General features: G+C 43.5%; 1 protein-coding gene across 2 annotated transcripts in view; it reads left to right on the top strand.

Annotated features, from left to right (window-relative positions):
* The window catches only part of COQ9 (coenzyme Q9), a 99,486-nt gene extending 84,324 nt beyond the window's left edge, over window positions 1-15,162 (top strand). For both annotated transcript variants that reach the window (XM_033940673.1, XM_033940674.1), the window contains 3 exons: window positions 3,850-4,005; window positions 4,937-4,990; window positions 14,788-15,162. In XM_033940673.1, the coding sequence (XP_033796564.1) occupies window positions 3,850-4,005; window positions 4,937-4,990; window positions 14,788-14,823 (246 nt within the window). In that variant the 3' untranslated portion in view covers window positions 14,824-15,162. The remainder of the gene's footprint in view (window positions 1-3,849; window positions 4,006-4,936; window positions 4,991-14,787) is intronic.
* The last annotated feature ends 4,109 nt before the right edge of the window (window positions 15,163-19,271 follow it).

The raw sequence follows: 19,271 nt of genomic DNA, 5'->3' as shown, positions 1-19,271 counted from the left end.
CCCTTTTGACTCCCTTCTCCTGGGCATTGCCAGTCTCCCTCCCTCCTGTCCTCTTCCACAGCCCATAGGAGGTCGATTAACCATTTTTCACTCTCGATGGGAGGTCATCACCACCGACCAGTGGGTGCTCTCGATCATAGCCCATGGTTACTCCCTCAATTTTCAGACTCCTCCACCGTTAAGCCTGCCAAAAGAGTCTGCTTCCAACAAGTCTCAGTCCCTCCTTCTCGCTCAAGAGGTTCAATCCCTCCTTCTTCTCAATGCCATCGAAGAAGTTCCTCAAGATCAACGAGGTCATGGTTTTTACTCCAGGTACTTTCTAGTTCCCAAAAAGACCGGAGACCTCAGACCCATCTTAGATCTCAGAGATCTCAACAAATGTTTGGTCAAGGAGAAGTTCAAAATGCTCTCTCTTGCTACCCTCTATCCTCTTCTCGCTCAGGGCGACTGGCTATGCTCCCTCGATCTCAAAGAGGCTTACACACATATTCCTATCCATCTGACGTCCAGGCAATATCTGCGCTTTCTCATCAATCAACATCATTATCAGTACAAGGTGCTACCCTTCGGCCTGGCCTCCTCTCCCAGGGTATTCACCAAATGTCTGATTGTGGTAGCGGCCTATCTCCGCTCTCACAATTTTCAAGTCTTCCCTTATCTGGACGACTGGTTGATCAAAGCTCATTCCCCTCAGGCGGTTCTGCTTGCCACCAATCAGACTATTCACTTCCTTCGACTGTTAGGGTTCGAAATCAATCTATCCAAGTCTCACCTCATTCCAACCCAGCGACTTCAATTTATTGGAGCCGTTCTGGACTCTGTTCTGATGAGGGCGTTTCTTCCATCCAACCGCCTTCACGCCATCCTCCATCTCTGTCAGCAGGTGTTTCAACAGATTACCATCTCTGCGAATCACATGATGGTGCTATTGGGGCACATGGCTTCGACAGTACATGTCACCCCCTTCGCACGTCTCCACCTGCGTACTCCTCAATGGACCTTAGCGAACCAATGGTCCCAGGCGATGGATCCTTGTTCACAACACATATCTGTGACCTCGTCTCTTCGACAGTCGCTTCTTTGGTGGTTGACATCTTCAAATCTATCCAGAGGTCTGCTGTTCCATCTACCTCCGCACCAACTAGTCATCACCACAGATTCCTCCCCCTACGCCTGGGGAGCTCACTTGAACGAGTTCCAAACTCAGGGGTTTTGGACTGCCCAGGAAAAGAAACACCACATCAATTTCCTGGAACTCCGAGCGATGTTTTATGCCCTCAAGGCGTTTCAACATCTTCTCTTTCCTCAAGTACTACTCATTTGCACAGACAATCAAGTTGCAATGTACTACATCAACAAACAGGGAGGAACGGGCTCTCGCCTGTTGTGTCAGGAAGCCCAACGGATTTGGTCTTGGGCGACAGCTCGTCACTTATTCCTGAAGGCTGTCTACATTCAAGGGGAACAGAATTTCTTAGCGGACAATCTCAGCAGAATTCTCCAACCTCACGAATGGACTCTCGATCCCTCGACTCTTCAGTCCATTTTCGCTCAATGGGGCACTCCTCAAGTGGACCTTTTTGCAGCTCCCCACAACCATCAGCTGCCCCTGTTTTGCTCCAGACTCTACTCTCCTCACCGTCTGGCGCCCGATGCATTTCTCCTGGATTGGACCAGTCTCTTCCTATATGCATTTCCCCTTCTACCGCTCATGCTGCGGACATTGTTCAAGCTCAAAAGGGAACAAGCCACCATGATTCTCATCGCTCCACGGTGGCCCAGGCAACATTGGTTCTCCCTTCTACTTCAACTCAGTTCCAGGGAACCCATACCTCTTCCACTGTTTCCTTCTCTGCTTACTCAGCATCAACAGTCCCTTCTGCATCCCAACCTTCAGTCTCTGCACCTGACAGCTTGGTTTCTCTCGGGCTGACTTCGGTTCATTCTCTCCTTTCTCAGCCTGTCCGTTCTATCATTGATGCTTCCAGGAAACCGGCCACTCTTCAGTGTTATCAACAGAAGTGGTCTCGGTTTTCTTCCTGGTGCCTCTTATATCACCTTAATTCCATGTCTCTAGCAGTGGGACTGGTGTTGGACTATCTTCTTTCCTTGTCTGACTCTGGCCTTAAATCTACTTCTATCAGAGTTCATCTTAGTGCCATTGCTGCTTTTCATGAGCCGGTTCATGGAAAACCCCTCTCGGCTCATCCTTTAGTTTCTAGATTTATGAGGGGCCTTTTCAATGTGAAACCACCTCTCAAGCCCCCTCCTGTGGTTTGGGATCTCAGTGTGGTTCTTTCCGCTTTAATGAAGCCTCCTTTTGAACCTTTGGCCACAGCACATTTCAAATTTCTCACTTGGAAAGTGGTCTTCCTCATAGCTCTCACTTCTGCCAGGAGGGTCAGTGAGTTGCATGCACTAGTGGCTGATCCACCTTTCACTGTTTTTCACCATGATAAGGTGGTTCTACGTACACATCCAAAGTTTCTCCCTAAGGTTGTGTCTGACTTTCATCTTAATCAGTCCATCGTCCTACCTGTTTTTTTTCCAAAGCCTCATTCTCATCCAGGTGAACAGGCTTTGCATACCTTGGACTGTAAACGTGCTCTGGCTTACTATCTTGAATGCACCAAACCTCACAGATCATCTCCTCAACTGTTTTTGTCATTTGATCCTAACAAGTTGGGTCATCCTGTATCTAAACGCACCCTATCCAATTGGCTTGCTGCTTGCGTTTCATTTTGTTATGCTCAGTCGGGCCTGACACTGGAAGGTTCTGTCACGGGCCACAAGGTTAGAGCTATGGCAGCGTCTGTAGCTTTCCTCCGTTCAACTTCCATTGAGGAAATCTGCAAGACTGCTACTTGGTCCTCAGTTCATACTTTCACATCGCATTATTGTCTGGATGCATTCTCCAGACGGGATGGACACTTCAGTCAATCTGTTTTACAAAATTTGTTTTCTTAATGGCCAACCTTCCCTCCATCCCTCTTTTTGTTAGCTTGGAGGTCACCCATCAGTCAAGAATATGCTGCCTGCTTGTCCTGGGATAAAGCACAGTTACTTACCGTAACAGGTGTTATCCAGGGACAGCAGGCAGATATTCTTGCGTCCCACCCACCTCCCCGGGTTGGCTTCTTAGCTGGCTTATCTTAACTGGGGACCGCGCACCTCTGTCGGGCGGGAAGGCACTCGCGCACGCATGGTGCGGCCTAGCTAGAACTTTCTAAAGTTCTTAGAGTGCAATCACTCTAAAATTGTCCGTACCGGGGCTCCGTCGGTGCCGTCACCCATCAGTCAAGAATATCTGCCTGCTGTCCCTGGATAACACCTGTTACGGTAAGTAACTGTGTTTTCTGTGCACATAAATCACATCAAAAGAGCCGAGGTGATTAAAAAGAAAGGAGGACATCTCCTGGTTGTCCTTCCTTCTTTTTGGTCACTTCTACTCCTATGATGGGACACTGCTGAAAATTTTGACAAGATGTGAACAAATGTATTCACTTCTTTTCTTGTTTTTGATTCCCTTATGTCAGGGGTAGGCAATTCCGGTCCTCGAGAGCCGGAGCCAGGTCAGGTTTTCAAGATATCCACAATGGATATGTATGAGATGGATTTGCATGCACTGCCTCCTTGAGATGCAAATCTATCTCATGCATATTTATTGTGGATATCCTGAAAATCTGACCTGGCTCCGGTTCTCGACGACCGATATTGCCTACCCCTGCCTTATGTTAAAACCTAAATGTTTTTGTCTATCATCAGAAATGCAATAGACACGTATCCTGCTCCATTGTCCTCAGTGCTGGGAGAAGGGTAATGCTGTCTGTCTTGGGTCTTGCGTTACAGATAAATTGGTACACGCGCAGGGCTATGCTGGCTGGCATCTACAACACAACTGAGTTAGTAATGGTTCAAGACGCCTCCCCTGACTACAAGGACACCTGGCACTTTCTGGAGAACAGAATTGATAATGCGATGAAGGTGGGACATGCTGCCAAGCAGGTAATATTTTAGCACTACATGAAATGTTATCAATAAATGCAGTGTAAATACATTTTAGTGGTAGCTTGCTGTTTTAGATATCTTATCTTACATTGCTGTATAACTCTATGTAACATGCATAATTCTGTGTAGCATGTTTAATTCTATGTAGCGATATGCTGCTTGTAACCTGCCTGAACTCCGTTTTGAGAGGATTTTCAGCAGGATATAACATTGCACATGCCAAGAAATTTAAGCACAATAACACTGAAAAATACAAGGCCATCTTATCTATGGGTAATACCTGTAGTGCATTTCTGGTCACCCCCATTCCAAAATATTTATAGCATTGAAACAACCCATACCACCTGTCTGTGCTTTTTGGAAGAAGCTCTCGGCTTTTTTTTTTTTTTTTAAATAACTTTTTCAAACTGTTACAATGAGTAGCTGTAAGTCTAACAGCATGCTGAAAATCATCATATATGCTTATCAAGTTTAATCGGAAATCTCCCTGCCAATAAAGGATAGAATTGCATGATCTGTGTGTGTGATTTGCCACTCTAGTCGTAGAACATGCATTATAGGTAAGTTGTGAACATCTTCACCTTAGGATATAGAACAGCTGATAGCTTATGTTGCCTTAGAGGATTGGTTACACTTTAAGATGCCACCAGCCTCTGTCAGAGAATCAGGCAAAGTATTTAGAATAATTTTATTTTACAGGATAATTCCCATTCAGGTTCACATTGAGAAGAGAAAGTAGAATATTTATGTGTATGGAATCCTGTAGTATAAATGCTAGAGTGATAATGATCTCTTTACCTATTCCGTTGGATATGGTTGCAGTGTTTGGCTTTATCTTGCCTAGTCAATTATGGAACATATATGGTATTATGTTGACAAAAGAATGCCCCAACCAGATTGCAGCAGTTACATTTTATTTGTTTTCCAGGTAAAATCAACAGGGGATGCGCTCGTGCAGGGATTGATGGGAGCCACAATTACTGTAAGTCACATAGGCTGTAAAAAAATTATTTACATAGCTCTTTCATTATCAATGTTTGCTAGAAAGACAACTCTGACTTCTCTGATTCTCATCTGGGGATTGGAGGAGAGCGAATATGGTCCCTATTCACAAAAGTGGTCACAGGAACGAAGCAGGAAACTACAGGCCGGTGAGCCTCACTTCAGTTGTTGAAAAATAATGGAAGTGTTGCTGAAAGAAAGGATAGTGTACTTCCTTGAATCTAATGGGTTACAGGATCCGAGGCAACATGGCTTTACAAAAGGTAAATCGTGCCAAATGAACCTGATTGAATTTTTTGATTGGGTGACCAGAGAGCTGGATCAAGGACATATGCTAGATGTAATTTACTTAGACTTCAGCAAAGCCTTTGATACAGTTCCTCATAGGAGACTGTTGAACAAACTTGAAGGGCTGAAGTTAGGACCCAAAGTGGTGAACTGGGTTAGAAACTGGCTGTCAGACAGACGCCAGAGGGTGGTGGTTAATGGAAGTCGCTCGGAGGAAGGAAAGGTGAGTAGTGGAGTCCCTCAGGGTTCGGTGCTGGGGCCGATCCTGTTCAATATGTTTGTAAGTGACATTGCTGAAGAGTTAAAAGGAAAAGTGTGCCTTTTTGCAGATTATACCAGAGTTGTAACAGAGTAGACACCAAAGAAGGAGTGAAAAATATGAAAAAGGATCTGCAAAGAAATGCAGAGTAATGCATTTGGGGATTAATATGCTGGGAGGTGAGAAGCTGATATGCACGGACGGGGAGAGGGACCTTGGAGTGATAGTGTCCGAAGATCTAAAGGCGAAAAAACAGTGTGACAAGGCAGTGGCTGCTGCCAGAAGGATGCTGGGCTGTATAAAGAGAGGCATAGCCAGTAGAAGGAAGAAGGTGTTTATGCCCCTGTACAGGTCATTGGTGAGGCCCCACTTGGAGTATTCTGTTCAGTTTTGGAGACCATATCTGGCGAAGGACATAAGAAGACTTGAGGCAGTCCAGAGGAGGGCAACGAAAATGATAGGAGGCTTACGCCAGAAGACGTATGAGGAGAGACTGGAAGCCCTGAATATGTATACCCTAGAGGAAAGGAGGGACAGGGGAGATATGATTCAGACATTCAAATACTTAAAGGGTATTAACATAGAACAAAATCTTTTCCAGAGAAAGGAAAATGGTAAAACCAGAGAACATAATTTGAGGTTGAGGAGTAGATTCAAAGGCAATGTTAGGAAGTTCTACTTTACGGAGAGGGTGGTGGATGCCTGGAATGCGCTCCCGAGAGAGGTGGTGGAGAGTAAAACTGTGACTGAGTTCAAAGAAGCGTGGGATGAACACAGAGGATCTAGAATCAGAAAATAATATTAAATATTGAACTAAGGCCAGTACTGGGCAGACTTGCATGGTCTGTTCTGTGTATGGCTGTTTGGTGGGGGATGGGCTGGGGAGGGCTTCAGTGGCTGGGAGGGTGTAGATGGGCTGGAGTTTTCGGCAGTTGGATCCCAAGCACAGTAACGGGTAGAGCTTTGGATTCTTGCTCAGAAATAGCTAAGAAAAAAAAATTTAAATTGAATCAGGTTGGGCAGACTGGATGGACCATTCGGGTCTTTATCTGCTGTCATCTACTATGTTACTATGGTTGCTGTACCCATATGGCCACTTCTCCATTCCTGTGTGACTCTCTTAATTTTCCAACATGATAATCTTTCATTTTAGATACTGGTTTTATTTCCTGTGACCAATTATTTAGCCTATCAATTTAATAGAAATAGGAACTTCTTCCTTATTCCACTTAGCAATCTGATACTATGAGTTGTTATTAGGCCCTCAGCGTCACCACTCAGAACTCAAATATATCACCGTTCTGAGCTTTACGTGACCAATCCTCACTGGGTCTAAGTTTTACTTATTTCACGTTTTCAAGAGCTTTATATATTTAATTTCTTATAAATTTTTTAAATTTTTACTTCATTTTACTTCGTTTTAATTAGCTTATTTTACTTAGCTTTAGTGTAGTTGTCTCTGGTAGAGATATTTTTAAATCAAGCAGGGTGCCATAGCCGACATGTTTCGCGGGAAACCGCTTTATCAAGGCTCCACCCCTTTAACACTATCGACTTCCTCAAATGCTTTAGACTAAAGCATTTGAGGAAGTCGATAGTGTTAAAGGGGTGGAGCCTTGATAAAGCGGTTTCCCGCGAAACATGTCGGCTATGGCACCCTGCTTGATTTAAAAATATCTCTACCAGAGACAACTACACTAAAGCTAAGTAAAATAAGCTAATTAAAACGAAGTAAAATGAAGTAAAAATTTAAAAAATTTATAAGAAATTAAATATATAAAGCTCTTGAAAACGTGAAATAAGTAAAACTTAGACCCAGTGAGGATTGGTCACGTAAAGCTCAGAACGGTGATATATTTGAGTTCTGAGTGGTGACGCTGAGGGCCTAATAACAACTCATAGTATCAGATTGCTAAGTGGAATAAGGAAGAAGTTCCTATTTCTATTAAATTGATATTTAAACAGCCATCTGAAAGTCTTATATGCTATTAAGTTGATCAATTATTTAGCCTGGCATCTGAACATACTGCACTCTTTATTGACAACAGTTCTTTCAGTAGACTCCTTGAGGACTTGCTGATTTTGTAAGTTTTATCAAACACAACAGTCTCTAGCTATGAAGTTATTTGGGGCGGGCAGAGAGGTTAGGCACACAGATGATACTTCTGTTGCAATAAAAGATGGGAGTAGTAATTAAGGACAACATTCAGAAAAATAAAATTGAATTAAATGTGTTGCAGGTGGTACCTTTTGAGGACACATTCATTCTTGGACATTGTCTGATTAATTTCTTTAGCTGACCAGAGTTGAAATAAAGGAAAGCACTAGATAGTGCAGTGTAATGGTCTCAAACTCGTGGCATGGAGGCCCAGGTACTATTTTGATGCCCTCGGTATGTTTATCATAATCAAATAAAATAAAACAGTTTCTTGATCATATGTCTCTTTAGCTATAAATTACAATATTATTATTATTAAGACTTAGCTTAAAAGAAAGATTTATAAACTAGTGTTGGGGTAGTTGTAGTTGGAAGGCTAAAGTTTTCCTAAACCACTGGCTGATTATAATTTCAGGCAGCTAATTCCACAAGATAGCAAAGAATAACAGGATATCACTTGAAAATTCCTCCAAATTTCCCATCCATAAGAGTCTTAATTCTCAGTCATACCAGGTCTTATTTGGGTCAGAGGGGCCTAGGATTTTACTTCAGGGATCTTTTAACTGGCATTTTTGCCATCTTAGATCTGAAATGATTCTAGATGATACTAGGCTGGTAGATCCCCCCCCCCCCCTTCTCAAGAGGGAGGATAGATATATTCTCTAGACCAGGGGTAGGCAATTCAGGTCCTCGAGAGCCACAGGCAAGTCAGGTTTTCAGGATATTCACAATGAATATATATATATATATATATATATATATATATATATATATATGAGATAGATTTGCATGCATTGCCTTCTTGAGATGCAAATCTATTTCTTGCATATATATTGTAGATATCCTGAAAATCTGACCTGCCTGTGGCTCTCGAGGACCGGAATTGCCTACCCCTGCTCTAGACCATCAGGAAGTATATGTACGCATGGAGATCCCATTCGAATCACAGGCAGTATCTCAGAATAAGAACACAACATACGTACTTGCACTATTTTGGATTATTATTTTTTATTATCTATAGTTTTATTTAATGTATTGTTTCTTTCCTAAATTGTACTTTAGTTTCATTATTGGAGCTAATTTAGATAGTGTGAAAAAGAAGTGTGTAAACGCCAAATATTATATATTGCTTTTTGCCTTAAGCTCAGGTTTTGCATGTTTTCATAAATGTCTTGCTGTCATCATTGCTCCCTTTCTTGAATGATTGGCTGGATAAGAGCACATCTCAAGCAGAAGCAAATTCATGAGAGACACTAAATAGATGCTGCAGTGATTAGCATTCATCATGAATTACCTTAAAAGCCAATTCAAGCCCTAGGCCAGAATTGGAATTTATAGGAGCTGTGCTAAACATGCTTCAGACCATGGCCTATTTCCTTGCCAAAGGTTTCATGTGCTATTGTCCATGGTAGGGGTGATTTGGCCCATGTCAATATTGGAGCAAATAGCTTCCAGAGTCTATATCCAGAATCTATATTGCTGCCATTTCATGCTTCCATATGAGACAAGTCTAGTGGATTCTGAAGCAAGTGGAATCAAGCTACACAGACTATGAGACAGAGCTCAGACTTGCTATCTTGTTGGCATTCTAGTTTAAGATCAGGTTTGCCTATTCAAATTCTTATCTGTGTAATTCTTCTAACCACAGATGCCCCCATCCTAAATCATGGGTAGCCAATTAGAATTTCCCAACAAATGTACACAGGCTTTTCGAGAGAAGGTTATGCATCACTCTGTTGGTGCTTTGGGCAGATCTGAATCCTGTAAGAGAAAACCAGGTTTTGTGCAGAAAACTAGTTTATGTTTTACAAGAAGAAGTAGGGGGAAAAGTTCCATTGTCTTGTGTCAGATCCAACAAACTGCGATCTCTCCTCTTTGAACACACTACCAAAACCCTTATCTGTGCTCTCATCACCTCACGCTTAGACTACTGCTACGTACTTCTCTCAGGCCTCCTTATGCATCTGTCTCTCACCCCTTTAATCTGTTCAAAATGCTGCTGCACAACTCATATTCCATGAGAGCTGCTATTCTCACATTACCCTGCACTTCAAGTCACTTCATTGGCTCCCCATCCATTTCCGAATACAGTTCAAATTCCTCTTACTGATTTACAAGTGCATTCACTCCGTAGCCCCCCTCCTCCAATATCTCTTCATCTCCCCCTAGGCTTCCCCCCTCCCCCCGTGAACTCTGTTCGTCAGGTAAGTTCCTCTTACCTGTACCCTTCTCCACTGCCAACTCCAGACTCTGTCCCTTCTTTCTTGCCATGCCATATGCCTGAATCGTTACGTCATGCTTCGTCTCTAGCAGTATTCAAATCCAAGCTAAAAGCCCACTTTTTTGAAACTGCTTTCAACTCTTAACTCGCACTCACTGCTGTCAGATACCCAAGAACATAAGAATAGCCTTACTGGGTCAGACCAATGGTCCACCAAGCCCAGTAGCCCATTCTCACGGTGGCCAATCCAGGCCACCAGTACCTGGCCAGAACCCAAGGAGTAGCAATATTCCATGCTACCGAAACAGGGCAACCATTGTATCATTTTTTTCTACCAGATTCTCCCCAGCCCTGAGATGGTCCTGTCTGTCTATTCAAATTAGATTACAACAGTGGTCTCAAACTCAAACCCTTTGCAGGGCCACATTTTGGATTTGTAGGTACCTGCAGGGCCTCAGAAAAAAATAGCTAATGTCTTATTAAAGAAATGGACAATTTTGCATGAGGTAAAACTCTTTATAGTTTATAAATCTTTCCTTTTGGCTAAGTCTTAATAATAATATTGTCACTTATAGCTAAAGAGACATATGATCAAGAAACTGTTTTATTTTACTTTTGTGATTATGATAAACATACCGAGGGCCTCAAAATAGTACCTGGCGGGCCGCATGTGGCCCCCGGGCCGCGAGTTTGAGACCACTGGATTACAAGCTCTTCTGAGCAGGGACTGTCTATTTAATGTTAAATGCACAGTGCTGTGTACACCTTTCAGCACTATAGAAATGATAAATAGTAGTAGTAGTAGAATGGTGGAAATGAACCTAAGAATTGTATCTCTAACAGATAGAGAGAACATCAAGGTAGACAGGTTTGGTTGTGTTCTGAGCCACCACAAATGATGCATAGACCAGGATATGAAAACCAGAATCTTTATCAAAAGCAGTACACCTAATATATATTTTGTGGTAGCCCTGAGCCAGGAAGTTCTGAGTTTCTGCTCTAGGAGAGATCAGAAGACTCGTCCCTTCGCCCCACTCCCAGTGAAAGAAGGCAAAGTCTTTAAAAACAACCTTGTTTGCAAATTATTTTGGAAATCACTCTCCTTAGTTTTCTATCTTCTGATTTATGGTCTTTTTTGTTCTTTTGCTTTTATTACCTTAATGTTTTTCTTTTTAATTATTGTTAACTGAGTCGAGCTCCTCTTTTTGGTGATGACCCGGTATACAAATCCAAGTTTTAGTTTAGTTTAGTCTTCTGTTTATATATCATCCAGTATCCGGGAGGCCAAAACTTTAATAAAGCTGAATAAACTAGGCAGTTATATGATAGCGATATCCCCCTTTTGGCCGTGACAGATCTGGTTTCAGATACTGTGGGATTTGCCACTCCAAAATTGGAGCATGTTGGCATTTTCTCCAACATTGGTCATTGAAAAATAAGAAAATTTGTTCTACCACAACAGCGGTGTCTGGCTTGCATTGCCTGCAAGTCTTGACAGGAAGATAATAAATCCCTTGATCTGTCTGAAAAGGTGTCTGAAGTTATTTACTTTTAAGAATGGTTCCATCAGAGCTTACTGATATATAAAATCAAGGATGTTTGCAATCTGGTGTAATGGCAAAGCCCTAGATAATCTAATCTTATCCTAACCTATGCTTGAATATGTCCTATGTCATACAAACTCTGGCTCTATTGGGATCCACCACCATGTATGTATGTTTATATACATATAAACATACATATGTATATGTATGTTTACAAATACATATGCTACAAACAAAAAACAGGGTATTTGAATTAACTTCCTAATAATCACTTTTAAATATACATAAATTACCCTCTAGTTAATTTTTAATATATAATTAATTTCTTTATTAATAATAATAACTTTATTTTTTCTATACCGCCATAATCTTGCGACTTCTAGGCAGTTCACAATGAAGAATAGCTGTACAGTCAGCGAATTACAGTGTATAAATAAGAGGTCACTGAGCGGTCAGTGATTACAAGGTGCAAATTGGTTAGAAGAAAAATATACATAGGTTACAGTATAAGACTTTACTTTTTACATATTACATTGAAAATGCTCGGACGCCAGCAAGTAGCTGGGTACAATTGGGAAGAGGACATTATAGCAGACGGAGAATATAGGGTACCTATAATGAGGAAAAAAGAATTCAGGGTGAGGTGAGGTAGCTTTGGTCGTGGGGAGAGAGTCTGGCTAGGACATGAATTTATTTATTTATATTGTATAAATTTTTAAAATCATTCTGCATACAAAACATTATATAACATCAATCTCCAAATAAATTTCATAACCAACAATCTGCTATAATAAAACCCTTACCAGACATGCGCAGTTCAAACGCTGTGATTTCTGCGTTCGTGATGTGTGCCTCCATGTCAGACATTCGCAGTAGAAGGAGCTAACGGTGGTTTCCCCATCGCCCTCCCTCGGCGACGCTGACTCCTTGTACTGTGCATGCGGAGGCACCTTAACCACGGACGCACGGAGGCGGTGACCACGGTGCCGACTCCCCCCTCCCGCCCTCACTCTGTCTAACACAGCGGTCTGAAACGCGTGGTCCCCCAGGTACTAATCTGCGGCCCGCAGTCTGGCCGGCTCCCTTACTGAAGTCCTTCAGTCTGTTGCCAAAGTTATTTTTGAGTTCAAAGCCACCGCCACAGCCACAGCTCCTCTCACGAACTGCACCTGTGTTGGAAGCCTCTCTGACATCACGTAAGAGAGAAGGCTTCTGACGCAGACGTGGACTGTGAGGAGCCGCCATGGCGGCTTTGAACTCAAAAATAACTTTGACAAGAGAGCTGCCAGAAACAATGAAGAGAAATGCTGCTACCCTGCTGCAGAGGGAAGGAGGCGGAGGGGGAGGAAATGCTGCTGCACAGGGAAGTGGGGGGGGAATGCTGCTGCTGCACAGGGAAGTGGGGGGGGGAAATGCTGCAGCTGCACAGGGAAGGGGGGGAATGTTGCAGCTGTACAGGGAAGTGGGGGGGAATGCTGCTGCTGCACAGGGAAGGGGGGAATGTTGCTGCTGCACAGGAAAGGGGGAATGCTGCTGCTGCACAGGGAAGTGGAGAGGGGAGAGGGAAAGGGGGCCAGGGAGCAATCTTGGTTTGCTTTGGGGGGGAGACAGAAGGGGACCATGGAAAAAGACAGAAAGACAGGCAGGCAGCGCACAAGAACGAAAGACAGACACACAGAAAGACAGTGGGCAGGGAGAGAGACAGAAAGAAAGACAGACAGACAGGGGACCAGAGAAAGAGAGAGACAGGAAGAGAGACAGACAGAAAGAAAGAGCGGGAGGGAAAGAGACAGGGGCAGGGAGAGACACAGAAAGAAAGAAAGACAGACAGACAGACATATATTCTACACCTGTTAATGTAACGTGCTTAAACACTAGTACAAAATAAAGTGCTCAGTGAACCAACAACCATCAATCGTCCCTTAGCCAGAACATCACAGAACCCTACAGAATCCCTCCAGGGATTCAAGACGAAGTTAGACAAGTTCCTGCAGAACCGGAATGTACGCAGTTAGGGTGATGGTCTTTGACCAGAGGGCCACCACGTGAGTGGACTGCTGGGCAACAGCAATTCTTATGTTCTTATGTTCTGTTGGCTTTTGCTGTTCTTAGGGCTCAACCATGAAATAGAATGGCCCGCAAAATTAGATTAGGTGAATGCTATTGGGTATATCCCCTGCCATTATTGATAGATAAATGTCTATTGGCTAAACATGGTCATGTGACCTGTATTCTGAGTTTAAAAGGAGAACGTCTTGGGTTACCCAGTCAGTTGTTTCACCCAGCTGGAGATCTCAACTGAAGAGACATATAAAAAAATTTGCTGAAGTAAATTGATTAAAAAAGTATTGATGCTTATGTTTTTATTTATATCTTGCTTCATTTGTGTTTTTATAAGTAATGCTATTGAGACTAGTATTATGTATGTATATATAACCAGTACTTTATATGACTGTTCCCAGTAGTAACTCTTAAAAACCTCCCTGACAACGATTGTGTTAAAACTCCAACTTGAGTTGGAGGCATCGGGCAGTAACAGAAGCTGTGGTATTCTGTAGAATAATTGTCAAGATTTTTATGTGCTTAAGCACTTGCTTGGAAGGTCATATGACTGACCTACCTTATACAAAATTTCTTCATAATAGGGTGGTACTCCTTAGACACTTCAGATTCTTTCCTAATGTGATGTAAAATTTATTAAAATAATATGCTGCAAAAGTGTTCCCACCTGCTGGAAATCTGAGTTGTATGACTAAAGTTGCATGCCTTCAGAGAAAGCAACTTGCTTATATGTAACTGATGATCTATGAAAAGAGCAGTTCACCTGGAACACACACTCCTTCCCTTTTGTATCTGAAGTGAGCTGTAGACCACTTGTGTGACCAAATTTCTATCTTCAGTAAACACCTGTCATAGGTAAGCAGTGTGTTGTTTCTTAGCCTGCACTGCACACCATCATTTTATCTCTAGTACTACCATACCAAAATTGTAATTTGCTATGAGCAAGGCTTTGGAATGGTATGTAATTAAGTACATGTTTCAAATAATATAACAGCTGCCACTTCGGATGTTGCAAGATGCAGTACAAAATTGCTTCTGTTTTTGATGATGTTGGGTTTTTTTTTTAAAACTAAGATCAAAATGTAGTGTCAATTTAAAAAATATATATTTTTTGGACAAGGAGATTTTGTTATCCTCCCCATGAGTCCCTGCTGTGGAGAAGTAGGATACTTTAATGAGTGACTGGTGTTGATATAACCATTGCAGTTTAACTACTCATACCATTAACCACCATTGTCTTTGACAGCTGAAGAACATGACAGGTCTGAACCAGCGTGGGTGAGAAGTGTGGGAATGTCACAGCTTCTGTCTAGAATTCCAGCATCTTCCATCTGGACTGAACCACATAAAGCCCACATCTGTTGGTCCTTTGCTGCAGAGATTTCACCATCTGCTGTCATGACAATACTTTTTCTCCTTTTTAATTTTTTAAGTTATTTCTGACTGTGCTTGCACTGTACTGTAAGAACTTGAGTTCACCCTTCATTCATTTCCTGGTAAAGCACAGAACAATATTCAGAATATAATCCCAGACAGACACTGGCTGTGACCTCCAATACATGGCATTGCTTGTAAAATCGACCTAAGTTTTGAAAGCAGTAAAATAAATACATTAATGGTCTTTAGTGTCTTCAATTTGAATTAATTTTCTTCAAAGATGAACAGCAATAATACACTCCAAGGTTAAAGCTTGTTTCTCACAAAAGACAGCATCAAGCTAAGAGGATTTTAGCATTATTTGCTGCTATATGAACTTTGTCCAAATTTGTTTTCTTTATCTGATTAATAGAGAGGCTTGTATATTAAGTTGGCTGCTTGAAAGCCTTTAATAAGGAAAGTTGGTCCTAGTTAGGGTGCAACTCCACCTTAGATCCCATGTCATTTCTAGCTTTACCTATGTACACTGTGAAATAAAAGCCCTTTACCCATTCTACCCAATAAAATGTGGGCAAAGAGGTGAGGTGAACACAAAATTGATATGTCTTAGCTGCTAGTTTTGATATTGAATATGGTAGCAACTAATGTCCCTCTAATATAGTACTATTACTATCATTCATTTATATAGAAACGGAAGATTAACCAACACTTTTTATATATACATATAAAAGATAGAGCAGATGCTATGAAGTAGTGCTGCCCGATTCACGATTTGAATCGGTTCATCGATTCACTTTGGGTGAATTGATTCGAATCGATACAAAAAAAAAAAAATCAGCTTCCCGATTTGGCTGACCCTCCCCCCCTGGCCCCCTAAAGCAGGAGCGGCAGCGCTGCTCTTGCTGGCTGTCTGCTGCCACACCTGCTTTAGAGGGTGAGGGGGGAGGGTCAGTCGGGAAATGCTGCTGTTGGCTTTCCCTTCCCCCCCGGCATCTGGTTTCCCTCCCACCCTGGTGTCCGGCTTTCACCCCCCTGGCCTCCCCGCACTGTTTACCTTCAAGGAATAGCCTGCAAACAAGATTGCGGTGCTAGCGATCTTTGTTCTGCTTCTGAACTGTTTCCTCCGCCACGATCCTGCCTCTGACATCAGAGGAGGAGCGGGACCACGGAAGAGAAAACAGCTCCAAAGCAGTACAAAGATCGCTAGCACCGCGATCTTGTTTGCAGGCTGTTCCTTGAAGGTAAACAGGGCGGGGAGGGGGGTGTGAAGCAGGAGGCCAGGGGGGGTGTAAGCTGGACACCCGGGGAGAGGGAAACCAGATGCCGGGGGGGGGAAGCCAACAGCAGCATTTCCCGACTGACCCTCCCCCCTCCCCCTCTAAAGCAGGTGTGGCAGCGGATGGCCAGCAAGAGCAGCACTGCCGCTCCTGCTTTAGGGGGCCAGGGGGGAAGGTCAGCCAAATCGGGAAGCTGATTTTTTTTTTTTGTATCTATTCGAATCAATTCACCCAAAGTGACAGTCCTTTAGGGTGGGGGGTGGGACAGGCCTTCAGGGGTGGGATGCAGGCTTTTAGGGGGGGAAGGACATCAAGGGGGACAGGCAGGCTTTCAGGGGTGGGATGCAGGCCTTTAAGGGGGGGGGGACAGGCCGGCAGGCCTTCGGGGGGGCAGGCCTTCAGGGGTGGAATGCAGACCTTTAAGGGGGGGGGGACAAGCCTTTAGGGATGATGGCACAGACCTTCAGGGGTGGGGTGCAGCCCTTCAGGGGGGATAGATCTTCAGGGGAGGGGGGCCCTGGTGTAGAAGTACACGGAGGGAGGGAGAGAAGGGGGGATCAAAGAGACATGCATATGCCGGACTTTGGGGGGGTGGAAGAAATGGGTCTGAAAATAGAGGAGAGGGAGAGAGATGATGGACAATGGGATTTAGGGAGGGAAGGAACAGAAAGGGAGAGAAGTTGGACACAAGGGATGGTGGGGATGGAGGGAGAGATGCTGGATGAAAGGATAGTTAAGAAAAGGTGGATCTGTGGAGGGAGACAAAAAAAAGGAAAGATGCCAGACCTCCTGGGGAGGGAAGGGAAACGGAAGGGGAGGACAAAGATGGCAGATGGATGGTTAGCATGGAGAAAAAAGAAAGAAGGAGACCCAGCAAGCAAGTTATCAGAAGACAACCAGAGTCTGGGACCAACAAAATTTGAATAGTGACCAGACAACAAAACTAATTTTATTTTCTGTTTTGTGATTACAATATGTCAGATTTGAAATGTGTATCCTGCCAGAGCTGGTGTTAGACTGCAAACGTGAGCTAGGATTTAACAGAGAGAGGAAGAGTCTTTTTTGTTTGTTTATTTTGTTTACACCACAGCGCTAGTGTGGTTAGGAGAAGGCAAAGGGGGTGAAGAGGCTATAAAATAAACCCACCAGGATGTTTGAAAAAAAAAAAACCAAAAACACCCAATTGGGCAGGAAAATCGAATCAAAATTTTTTTTCCTTAATCTGGCAGCACTACTATGAACTGTAAGTCTAATCAAGACACAGATGAAACAATTGTCTGCTTTGGACCCTGCACAGTCCTCCCTTCTTCTGCAGGAGGTTCAATCCCTTCTCCTGCTGAATGCCATCGAGGAAGTTCCCCTCAATCAGCAGGAGCAGGGATTCTACTCCCGGTTCAACGGACGGCCACCAGGATGATCTCGGGGCTCAAGGGTCTCTCATACGAAGAGAGACTGAACAAATTGCAGCTCTACACTCTTGAGGAACGTAGGGAGAGGGGAGACATGATCGAAACATTTAAGTACCTCACGGGACGTGTCGAAGTGGAAGATGATATTTTCTTTCTCAAGGGACCCTCGGCCACAAGAGGGCACCCGCTCAAACTCAGGGGCGGAAAATTTCATGGCGACACCAGAAAGTATTTCTTCACAGAGAGAGTGGTTGATCATTGGAACAAGCTTCCAGTGCAGGTGATTGAGGCAGACAACATGCCAGACTTTAAGAATAAATGGGATACCCATGTGGGATCCCTACGAGGGTCAAGATAAGGAAATTGGGTCATTAGGGCATAGACAGGGGGTGGGTAAGCAGAGTGGGCAGACTTGATGGGCTGTAGCCCTTTTCTGTCATCATCTTCTGTGTTTCTGTGTATTTCTTAGTTCCCAAGAATACCGGAGGACTGAGACCCATCCTGGATGTCAGAGCTCTCAACAAATTTCTAGTCAAGGAGAAATTCAGGATGCTATTCCTCGCCCTGTTTTATTCTCTCCTCAATCAGAACGACTGGCTATGCTTTCTGGATCTCAAGGAAGCCTACACACATATTCCAATTCATCCGGCTTCCAGAAAGTATCTCCATTTTAAAATCAATCAATATTATTACCAGTACAAGGTCCTTCCCTTCGGCCTGGCATCTTCTCCCAAAGTCTTCACGAAGTGCTTGATTGTAGTGGCCGCATCTCTCCGATCATATGGCTTTCAAGTCTTCCCTTACCTGAATGACTGGTTGATCAAGGCTGTATCCTCTCAGGAAGTGGTTCAAGCAACATCTCAGACCATTTATTTTCTTCAGATACTAGGATTCGAAATCAACTTCCCCAAATCACATCTTCTTCCAACTCAATGTCTGCAGTTCATTGGGGCAATCCTAGACACCACTTTCATGAGAGCCTTTCTTCCTCAAGAACATCTTCAGGTTCTCAACCATCTGTGTTAGCAACTGCTTCCTCTTCAATCCATCTCTGCCAGGCACATGATGGTTCTTCTAGGCCACATGGCTTCCACTGTCCATGTGACACCACTGGCAAGGCTACATCTTCGCACTCCTCAGTGGACCCTTGCTTCTCAGTGGTCTCAAGCGACGGATCATTTGTCACAACATATATCTGTGACATCATCTGTTCTGCAGTCGCTTTGATGGTGGATGACCTCTTCCAATCTATCCAGAGGTCTCCTTTTTCACTTGCCCCCTCATCACAAGGTCATTACGATGGATGCATCCCCTTATGCCTGGGGGGCTCATATGGATGATCTTCTGACTCAGAGTCTTTGGACCACCAAGGAGCGCAAATTTCACATCAATTTCCTGGAACTCAGATCAATGTTTTATGCCCTCAAGGCCTTTCATCATCTTCTCTGCTCTCAAGTCCTCCTCCTTCGCATGGATAATCAAGTAGCAGTGTACTACATAAACAAGCAAGGAAGTACGGGCTCTCTCCTGTTGTGTCAGGAGGCCCAGAAATCTGGACTTGGGTGACAGCTCGCAACCTTTTCTTGAAGGTTGTCTACATTCAAGGGGGGAAGAATTCCCTAGCAGACAACCTCAGCAGAATTCTTCAGCTTCACGAATGGACTCTC

The sequence above is a fragment of the Geotrypetes seraphini genome, chromosome 4 (genome assembly GCF_902459505.1).
Source record: "Geotrypetes seraphini chromosome 4, aGeoSer1.1, whole genome shotgun sequence".
NCBI classification, from domain to species: domain Eukaryota; kingdom Metazoa; phylum Chordata; class Amphibia; order Gymnophiona; family Dermophiidae; genus Geotrypetes; species Geotrypetes seraphini.
This window is presented reverse-complemented; position numbering and strand designations above follow the sequence as displayed.